The sequence below is a fragment of the Otolemur garnettii genome, unplaced genomic scaffold (genome assembly GCF_000181295.1).
Source record: "Otolemur garnettii isolate 467f Iridium unplaced genomic scaffold, OtoGar3 scaffold00011, whole genome shotgun sequence".
Taxonomy (NCBI): domain Eukaryota; kingdom Metazoa; phylum Chordata; class Mammalia; order Primates; family Galagidae; genus Otolemur; species Otolemur garnettii.
This window is the reverse complement of record NW_003852406.1, coordinates 11,219,605-11,230,751: the sequence shown is the minus strand read 5'-3', so window position 1 is coordinate 11,230,751 and position 11,147 is coordinate 11,219,605. Positions and strand designations below refer to the sequence as shown.

Here is an 11,147-nt window from a genome sequence, read left to right as displayed (position 1 = left end):
GAATCACCTAAGCCCAAGAGCTGGAGGTTGCTGTGAGCTGTGATGCACCAACACTCTACAGAGGGCAACAAAGTGAGACTGTCTCTCTAAAAAAAAAAAAAAGAAGAACTATGAACACTCTAACAACCCAGGAATTAGTGGGAGAGGAAATACTTTAATTTATTTATTTATTTTTTCGAGACAGAGTCACACTATGTCACCCTTAGTAGAGTACTATGGTGTCACAGCTCACAGGAACCTCAAACTCTTGGGCTTAAGAGATTATCTTGCCTCAGCCTTCTGAGTAGCTGGGACTACAAGGGCACACCACAATGCCCAGCTATTGTTTTGCTGCAGTTGCCATTGGTGTTTAGCAGGCCCGGGCCAGGCTTGAACCTGCCAGCCTTGTTATGTGGCCGGCGCCCTACTCACTGAGCTATGAACACAGAGCCAAGAATAATACTTTTAATGTCAAACATACTTAATAGAACAAAGGTACAGTCCGCCATCCTATTTCTTTCTCAAGCAAATGGATGCCATGTTGAAAGAACTCCTTCTATAAATTTTATTTAGCATTTAAAAAATATTCCTTTAGAACATCTAGTCCTACACCAACAGCCAAAGTGTTATGATTCCACTGTAAATCAGGTAATCAATACTGGGTCAATGAAGACATAGTGTCTCTGACCCTTATAAGGAATGTACTCACTGAGTACTCTGCTAGCAGTAAAGCAGTGTCTTATCTAAAGACTCTTAGGATTGGAAAGACAGTACAATGGGAATATAAGAAAATAGAACCAAAGATTATAGTGTGGCATAAATAAATAGCCCCAAAGCCCATGAGGTCCCTGGAAAACACAAGATTTGAATTATATTAAAATGGAGTTACTCTATCAAATGCAATGCATGGTCTTTGATTAGATCCTGGTTTGAACAAACCATTCATAAAACCATTTTGGGGGCAAATGGGAAATTTGAACATGGGTTGGGTACCAGATGACATTAAGAATTACAGATGGGGTGGTGCCTGTGGCTCAAAGAGTGGGGCACTGGCCCGATATGCCAGAGGTGGCGGGTTCAAACCCAGCCCCGGCTAAAAACTTAAAAAAAAAAAGGAATTACAGATGGCCGGGCACTGTGGCTCATGCCTGTAAGCTTAGCACTTTGGGGGGCTTAAGGCTGCAGGATCACTTAAGACAAGTAGTTTGAGATCAGCCAATATAGCAAGACGCTTAAAAACATTTTTTAAATTAACAAGCATGCCTATTGTTCCAGCAACTTGGGAGGGTGAGGCAGGAGGATTGCTTGAGCCCATGAATTTGAGGTTACAGTTAGGTGTGATCATGCCACTATACTCTAGCCTGGGCAACATAGCAAGACCCCATCTTAAAAAAAAATTAGGCCAGGTGCAGTGGCTCAGACCTGTAATCCTAGCACTCTCGGAGGCCAAGGTGGGAGGACATCTTGAGATCAGGAGATTGAGACTAGCCTAAGGAAAGTGAGACCCTGTTTCCACCAAAAATAGAAAAATTGGCTCAGTGCCTGTGGCTCAATGGCTAAGGTGCCAGCCACATACACCTAAGGTGGGGGGTTCAAATCCAGCCTGGGGCCACCAAACAACGATGGCTGCAACCAAAAAAATAGCCAAGCATTGTGGTGAGCACCTGTGGTCCCAGCTACTTGAAAGGCTGAGGCAGGAGACTTGCTTGAGCCCAGGAGTTGGAGGTTGCTGTGAGCTGTGATGCCAGGGCACTCTACTCAGGGGGATAGCTTGAGGCTCTGTCTCAAAAAATAAAAATAAAATAAAAATAGAAAAATTAGCCAGGTGTTGTGGCAGGTGCCTATAGTCCCAGCTACTTGGGAAGCTGAAACAGGATCGCTTGAGCCCATGAGTTTAAGGTTTCTGCAAGCTAGAATGAAGCCATAGTACTCTAGCCTAGGTGACAGAACAACACTTTGTCTAAAAAAAAGAAGACCTACTAGACCCACCAGGAGACTAGGGTTTGTTTCCCCTCTTAGGAATTTATAAGATCCAGTACCTGCCTATGTACTTAGCCTAGAAGAACCACTTTTCACTTTTCAGGTCTTAATTTAAATGTGACTTTTTCAAGGAAGTCTTGAGATGTGCCATCCTAAACAAGGTTTTAAGTCCTGATAAAAGCACTAACAGCTTGTGGTTTGTATCCTTTACAGAATGTATCTCAATGGAAATAAATTAATAATTATTTGTTATCTACTCCTTACCAAACTAGGAGGTCCTTAAAGGGCAGAAACCATAGCTGCCTTGCTCAGGGAGAGGAGACTTCAGGCATCTCTGGCTGGTGGGATCTGCCCAGAAACATCCCTTTGGAGATACAGGGAGTCAGTGAGGGACTTCTGGACCCCATAAGGAAGACAAAAGCAGTGGAGAACTGGCAAGTGTTTGTGTGTGTTCCTTTGGTCTAATCCTGCCAGTAGCTGACTCATCAAAACCCTAGTACAGAGGCACAGTAACTTAAAGAGCAAGAGGAAGTGAAAGGAAAATTAGGGCAAGGAAGCAGATGAATCACTCACGAGGAAAAACCAGCAGAAAAATCCTGGCAACATGAAAAACCAGTCCATAGCAACCCCTCCTCCCCAAGGGACCGTGAGGTAGTTACTGCAGAGGATTCCACCTATAAAGAAATGTTAGAAATGATAGAAAGGGAATTTAGAATACAGATGATGAAAACAATGAAGGAAATGATGGAAACAATGAAGGAAACTGCTGAAAAAATGGAAAATAACCAAAAGGAAATCCAAAACCAGAATTAAATAAAAGATGCATGATATGAAGAATATAGAAAGGATATAGCAGAGCTGAAGGAACTGAAGCAATTAATTAAGGAACTTAAAGATGCAATAGAAAGTATCAACAACAGATTAGACCATGCAGAAGAAAGAATCTCAGAGGTAGAGGACAAAGCTCTTGAGATAACTTAGATAGTTAAAGAGGCAGAAAAGAAGAGAGAGAAAGCAGAACGTTCACTGACAGAATTATGGAACTTTATGAAGGGTTCAAACATATGCGTTATAGGTATCCCAGAAGGGGAAGAAGAATGCCCCAAGGGAATGGAAGCCATACTTGAGAATATTATAAATGAAAATTTCCCAAATATCACCAAAGATTCTGACATACTCCTTTCAGAGAGATATTGGACCCCAGGTCGCCTCAACTCTAACCAAACTTCTTTGAGACACACTGTGATGAACCTGTTCAAAGTCAAGACAAAAGAAAAGATTCTTCAAGCTGCCAGTTGACCTATAGGGGCAAATGCACCAAGGTGACTGCAGACTTCTCTAATGGAACTTTCCAAGCCAGAAGAAAATGGTCATCTACCTTCAATCTAGTTAAACAGAACAATTTCCAGCCTAGAATTCTATATCCTGCTAAGCTAAGCTTTAAAATTGATGGAGAAAACAAATCATTTACTGATATACAAACATTGAGGAAATTTGCCACAAGACCAGCTCTACAGGAAATACTTCAACCTGTTCTACACACTGACCATCACAATGGATCAACAGCAGAGTAAGAACTCAGAATTTAAAGGTAAGAACCTAACTTCCACAATGATGCAAAAGATAAAACTAAGCAATGGACTCTCAAAAATAAGATGAAGAGAACACTGCCACATTTATCAATTATCTCAATAAATGTCAATGGCTTGAATTCCCCACTGCAGAGGCATAGATTGGCTGACTGGATTAAAAAACACAAGCCATCCATTTGCTGTCTGCAAGAAACACATCTAGCTTCAAAAGACAAATTAAAACTCTGAGTTAAGGGTTGGAAGACAATTTTTCAGGCAAACGGAATTCAGAAGAAAAGAGGAGTTGCAGTCTTATTTTCAGATACATGTGGATTTAAAGCAACTAACGTCAAAAAAGACAAAGACGGCCACTTTATATTGGTCAAGGGAAAAATACAACAAGAAGGCATTTCAATTCTAAATATTTATGCACCCAATTTAAATGCTCCCAGACTCCTGAAACAGACATTACTCAGTCTGAGCAATATGATATCCTATAATACCATAATAACAGGGGACTTTAATACTTCTCTTATAGAGCTGGACAGATCCTCTAAACAGAAATTAAACAAAGATATAAGGGATTTAAATGAGACCCTAGAGCAACTGTGCTTGATAGACGCATATAGAGCACTCCCATCCTAAAGATAAAGAACATACATTCTTCTCATCGCCCCCATGGAACATTCTCCAAAATTGATCACATCCTAGGACACAAAACAAACCTCAACAGAATCAAAAGAATTGAACTTTTACCTTGTATCTTCTCAGACCACAAGGCACTAAAGGTGGAACTCAACTCCAACAAAAACGTTCAACCCCACACAAAGGCATGGAAATTAAACAACCTTCTGTTGCATGACAGTTGGGTGCAGGAAGAAATAAAAGAGGAAATCCTTAACTTCCTTCAAGCACAATAACAATGAAGACACAAATTACGAAATCCTAAGAAAGGAAATAGCAGAGGATATTAACAAATGGAAGAACATACCATGCTTATGGCTGGGAAGAATCAACATTGTTGAAATGTCTACACTTCCCCCCTCTTCTCTTCTCCTCCGCTCTCCCTCTCTCCCCCTTCTTTTCTCTCCTCGTGTTTTTGGCTGGGGCTGGGTTTGAACCTGCCACCTCTGGCATATGGGACTGGCGCCCTACCCTTCTGAGCCACAGGCACCGCCCTTCTTTTCTCTCCTCCTTAGTGCTGCTTTGCAGCATCCTTCCCCCGCCAATAAAGACCTTTCATACTATATATATATACTTTTTATATGTGTATATATATATATATATATAATGTTTATACTTCCCAGCAATCTACCTATTCAATGCCATCCCTATTAAAATACCAACATCGTACTTTCAAGATTCGGAAAAAATGATTCTGTGTTTTGTATGGAACCAAAAAAAAACCTCGTATAGCTAAGGCAGTATTTAGTAATAAAACAAAGCTGGGGGCATCACCATACCAGATTTTAGGCTGCACTACAAAACCATAGTGGTCAAGACAGCATGGTACTGGCACAAAAATAGAAACATAGACATTTGGAATTGAATAGAAAACTAGGAAATGAAACGAACATCTTACAACCACCTAATCTTCGATAAACCAAACAAGAACATACCTTGGGGGAAAGACTCCCTATTCAATAAATGGTGCAGGGAGAACTGGATATCCACATGTAAAAGACTGCCACTGGACCCACACCTTTTGCCACTCACAAAAATTGATTCAAGATGGATAAAGGACTTAAATTTAAGGCATGAAATAATAAAAATCCTCAAAGAAAATATAGGAAAAACTCTGGAAGATATTGGCCTGAGGAAAGACTTCATGAAGATGACTGCTATGGCAATTGCAACAACAACAAGAATAAACAAATGGGACTTAATTAAACTGAAAAGCTTCTGTACAGCTAAGGAGACAACAACCAAAGCAAATAGACAACCTACACAATGGGAAAGGATATTTGCCTATTTTGAATCAGACAAAAGCTTGATAACTAGGATCTATAGAGAACTCAAATTAATACACATGAAAAAAGCCAACAATCCCATATATCAATGGGCAAGAGACATGAATAGAACCTTCTCTAAAGAAGACAGACAAATGGCTAACAAACATAAGAAAATGCACATCATCCCTAATTATTAGAGAAGTGCAAATCAAAACCACCCTGAGATACCATCTAACCCCAGTGAGAATGGCCCACATCACAAAATCTCAAAACTGTAGATGCTGGCATGGATGTGGAGAGAAGGGAACACTTTTACACTGCTGGTAGGACTGCAAACTAATACAACCTTTTTGGAAGGAAGTATGGAGAACCCTCAAAGAACTGAAGCTAGACCTCCCATTTCATCCTGCAATCCCATTACTGGGCATCTACCCAGAAGGGAAAAAATTCTTTTATTATAAGGACACTTGCACTAGACTGTTTATTGCAGCTCAATTTACAATCGCCAAAATGTGGAAACAGCCTAAATGCCCACCAACCCAGGAATGGATTAACAAGCTGTGGTATATGTACACCATAGAATACTATTCAGCCATTAAAAAAATGGAGACTTTACAGCTTTTGTATTAACATGGATGGAAGTGTAGCACATTATTCTTATTAAAGCATCATAAGAATGAAGAAGCATGAATCCTATGTATTCAATTTTGATATGAGGAAAATTAATGACAATTAATGACATGGTGGGGGTAGGGGAAGGGAAGAGCAGAGAGAGAAAGAAGGAGGGAAGAGTGGGGAAGGGAAAATCAGAGAGAGGGAAGGAGGGAGGGGGGTGGGGTCTTGGTGCCATACCCTTTGGGGGCAAGACACGATTGTAAGAGGGACTTTACCTAACAAATGCAATCAGTGAAACCTGGTTTTTTGTACCCTCAGTGAATCCCTAACAATAAATTAAAAAAAAATTGTGGCAATTTTGTAAAACAAAGAAATATTAGTACTAATTGAAATTCTTCTAAATCGTGGTATATACTGGCAAAATAAAGACAATATCTGAGATCTTTTCAGTGAGAAGAATTTTGTGATTTATCATGCTATGTATACATATTTCTTGGAGACAGAGTCTCACTTTGTTGCTCTTGGTAGAGTGCTATGGCGTCATAGCTCACAGCAACTTCAAACACTTGGGCTCAAGTGATCCTCTTGCCTCAGCTTCCCAGTAGCTGGGACTACAGGTGCCCACCACAATGCCAGGCTATCTTTAGATAAGGTCTTGCTTTTGCTCAGAGTGGTCTCAAGCTCAAGCAATCCACCTGCCTTGACCTCCCAAAGTGCTGGCATTACAGGTGTGAGCCACTGTGCCTGCAGCATGCTACATTTTCAGAACATAGAATGTGACTCCTACTGAAATGTCTACAGTTTGATGCTGCTGCAACACGTGAAGCTTAGTTTTGGGAGATGAAGTAGTTTTATTTAAAAGTTTAGTATTTGAAATCCATCTTATAAATGGCTGAAATCTGAATAGGCAAATTTGAATAGGCTTTCCAAACGGGGACTGAGGAGTAAGAAATGGAAGCAATGGTCAAAACTGAGAGAGCATAAAGTATGTATGGGATACAGGATTATCAATGAACAGATACCATTTTGGCTGAGGCAAAGGGTTGGCTTATGGGACTAGAACATCCCTTGCATTTTTACCCTCTAGGCACTAGGTGCTGCTGTAATTTTTGGCTATATTACTAACATGATCAGAATAGTATTCCACTGCCGAAATTTCGGTATGAGTTGATGAACTCCTGAAACTGACAGGTGTAAAAACAGAAAAGATGAAATACAAGAGATAACAAAAAGGGTGAATCAGTAAGATTTTTTGAGAGCCATAAATGGCACTATACTAAGAATATAGGGCGGCACCTGTGGCTCAAGGAGTAGGGCACCAGCCCCATATACCAGAGGTGGTGGGCTCAAAGCCTGCCCTGGCCAAAAACCGCAAAAAAATAAAATGTTTAGAAGAAAAAAAAAATAAAGTCACACTAACTTTAATAATAGCAAACACTATTGTTATTCTTTTTTCTAAATCCTTTAGTACTTTAAAATAAACCCTAGAGATAGAACTAGGATAACTTATCATGATGATAGTTTATTTATTTATTTTTCCTTGGAAAGACAATAAATACTTCTTTCTTTTTTCTTTTCTTGAGACAGTTTCACTCTGTTGCCCTGGGTAGCATGCCATGGTATTATAGCTCACAGCAACCTCAAACTCTTAGACTCTTCACCCTTCTGAGTAGCTGGCACTACATGTGTGCTCCACCACACGTGGCTAATTTTTCTATTTTTTTAGTAGAGATGGAGTATTGCTCTTGCTCATGCTGGTGTCAAACTCCCTAGCTCAAGCAATCTACCCGCCCTGGCCTCCCATAGTGGTAGGATTATAGGCATGAGCCACCTTGCCCAGCTAAAAATACTTCTTAATGCAATATACTGTGAAGAAGATGAGAATTAAAAAACAATACGTGATTCCAGGAAATACTTCAATTGCTAATCCATTCCATCCCACAGAAGTACAGTATTTAATAATTACCTTAATCATTTGATGGCAAAGGAATTTTATACTAAAGATCAAAAAACATTTCTAAATCAAGCTCCTTTGATTTAGAATAACAATTAAGTAGCTATTGCTATTTCATACCTTGTATTTGGTCATGGTGCTAAAATGATTATTCCGAAAGAACACACAAAGTTCTCCTTCCTGAACCGTTGAAGTTAGTTCACATAATCCATGGTATGTCAGTTGAGTGGCTGTGTTATTTAGAAATTGCTCAGCTACAAAGCCTATGAGACCAAAGTTCACAATTAAAAAGTTATCCTTTTTTATTTATGTACATTGTTCCAGGTATGGAGAAAAGCTAATCACTATAAGACTTTACCTACTATTATAAGATGGTTCCAAATTTTAAATTTGCTATAGAAAATGTGTCTACAGACATTCTCATCTTAAGCAGACTCACAAATTTTTTTATCTATAAAGGTATTTACTTATAAATCACTTGCTTTCAAAAAGGATTTCTGGTAACTTATAATAAAAGACACAGATACAATAAAACTAAAACCCATTAAAGCAAATATAAAGGCCGGTCTTAGGCAATTTGAGAAGTGGGTAGGAGAGGAAGATGTCAGTCAAAACCTACTTCCCCAATAGGTGGGTATTTAAAAGTGGAAATTAATGGAAGGGCTCAACTGCTTCAACTACAACTTGACGTTTACCTTAGAAACATAAACAATGGTAACCTAATCATCTGTACCCTAATATTAATCTGAATTTAAAAAATAAGTTTAAAAAAGAAAAATAAACGAATTAAGTAAAACTAGCCTTAACAAATTGATTTGATTAAGATTTTACAAAGATCCTAGGTAATGCTGAAGTCACAAACTGCTCAAACCCTGCTTTAAAACTAAAAGTATACGACTAAACTGAAAGCAATGAGATGACTGTCACCATATTTATTCTGATCTCTAACATATGCCACTCATTACTGTAGATACATTATGTTTAGAAATAGAAATTATCTCTTGTGTTTCTGAAACATAATAAAATATACAGAAGTTATCTGCGGTAAAATTTAAAAGCTATATGAACAGTTGATCCTCATTACTTGTGGCTTTATGAGTTCATCTACTAGCTAAGATTTATTTAGAACACCAAAATCAATACTTGCATTATTTTCATGATCCTCTGTAGACATGGGAAGATCACGCCCCCAAATTTAAGGTGCCCATTGCACACATTCCCAGCTGGGGTCAAACAAAGAACATCTTACCTTCTTGTTCAGCTCTCCCATGTAAACACAGGAGATGATCTATTTAGTGCCTTGTTTTCTACATTTTTATGCTTTTTCTGGTGTTTTTTCTGTTTTATATGCCCCCTAAGCATAATATTAAAGTGCTGGCTAGTGTTCCTAAGCGGGTAAATGTCTTATGATGAAAATACATGTGCTAGATAAGCTTCATTTGGGAAGGAGCTACACAGTTTCAATATCTCCTGTCTGAAATGCTTGGGATTTCGAATTTTTTCAGATTTTGCAGTATTTGCTTTATACTTACTGGTTGAACATCCCTAACCTGAAAATCCAAAATCTGAAATGATCCAATGACCATTTCCTTTGAGCACTGCAATGGTGATCAAAATAATTCAGATTTTGGAACATCTTGGATTTTTGGACCTGTAGTGCTGCTGGCTATGAGTTTAATGCTAATGAATCAATAATATATATTAAATAAGCTATCTTTAAACAAAAATGCATTAAATAAGGTTAAGTATTGATCAGTTGATGAAAATGTGAGCAGAGGCTTCCTGGAACTTAATCCTGTATTTTCCCTAAAAACAGTGGTTCACTATTTACTAGTTCAGTGTTCCTGGCCACTATATAGACTCTAGCTACCAAGAATAATAAAAATCAACCATGTAAAATTCTTTTTTTCCAGATGGTCTCACTCTGTCTCCCTGAGTAGAGTGTCGTTGCGTCGTAGCTCTCAGCAACCTCAAAGTCTTGGGCTCAAGCAATTCTCTTGTCTCCTGAGTAGCCAGGACTACAGGCGCCTGCCACAACGTCCAGCTATTTTTAGAGATGGGATCTCACTCTTGCTTAGGCTGGTCTGGGAACTTTTATTTCTCCTTTCTCTCCCACCTTTTGCTTCCTTTATTTAGTAGGAAAGAAATGTCTCAGAAGCAACGGGATGAATAGATGGGTGAAGAGGAAATGCTCTAAAAAGTTTTATAAGTGATCTGAGAAATGTAGTCAGAGAGAGTAAAGATAAAACTAATATTTCAATACTAAATGGAGAATAAACTTGGGACAGCCAGAAGTAGCTGGATAATGCAAGTTTATTCCATTTCCTCTCCTTCCCCTGGTTTTAAGTCACAGTACTTTAGGCTGAAAAGTGGTGGTGAAAAGTTACCAGTCCATCATACTATTCCAAGCACTTGGCTGTGGAAGAAGGAAAAGTGCGGAAATCATAAGGAGGGCTATAGACAAAGGAAACTGATAGCATCCCTGCAACTTCTTGGGTTTATAAATTTAGAAATAAGGGCTCTGTCCCAAAAGTATTATCATTACTTTGCTAAGTACTTAAGTTACTGAATAGAATATATCAATTATATACTAATAAATAGCATTTATTACATATATTATAGTAAATTGCATTTATGAATATATATCATTTAAGAAGCATTATATATATCATAATATATATATATAGAGGCGCTATATATATATTTTTTATATATATATATAAGAAGCAATATATATCAATAAGAAGCATTATGCTTATGCTGAGAAGTGTCAGTGCTGCATATAATATTTGTGTTACTATGTGCTTGCTTCAGAAAGATTTTTTTTTGAAACAGACTCTTGCTCTGTCACCCAGACTAGAGTACAGTGGCATGATTATAGCACACTGCAACTTCTAACTCCTAGGGGTGCAGTAGAGTACTCAGAACATCTTACTGTGCCAAGAAAAATAACTGTTCATGGAATGATGAGGATATATCAAAAGAACCTAGGACTCGGCTTGAGGACATCCCACTGGCCATATTTGGAACAAATTAAGTACAGAAAAGAATAATGATGAAAATGGATTATCACACACTGAATAAAAATGAATTCAC

General features: G+C 38.4%; 1 protein-coding gene across 1 annotated transcript in view; it reads right to left on the bottom strand.

Moving 5' to 3' along the window:
• The window catches only part of MINDY2 (MINDY lysine 48 deubiquitinase 2), a gene marked incomplete at its 3' end in the record, with an annotated part of 87,713 nt that overhangs the window by 12,109 nt on the left and 64,457 nt on the right, over positions 1–11,147 (bottom strand). Inside the window, exon 6 of the mRNA XM_003784637.2 lies at positions 8,172–8,314. Coding sequence (XP_003784685.1) covers positions 8,172–8,314 — 143 coding nt within the window. The remainder of the gene's footprint in view (positions 1–8,171; positions 8,315–11,147) is intronic.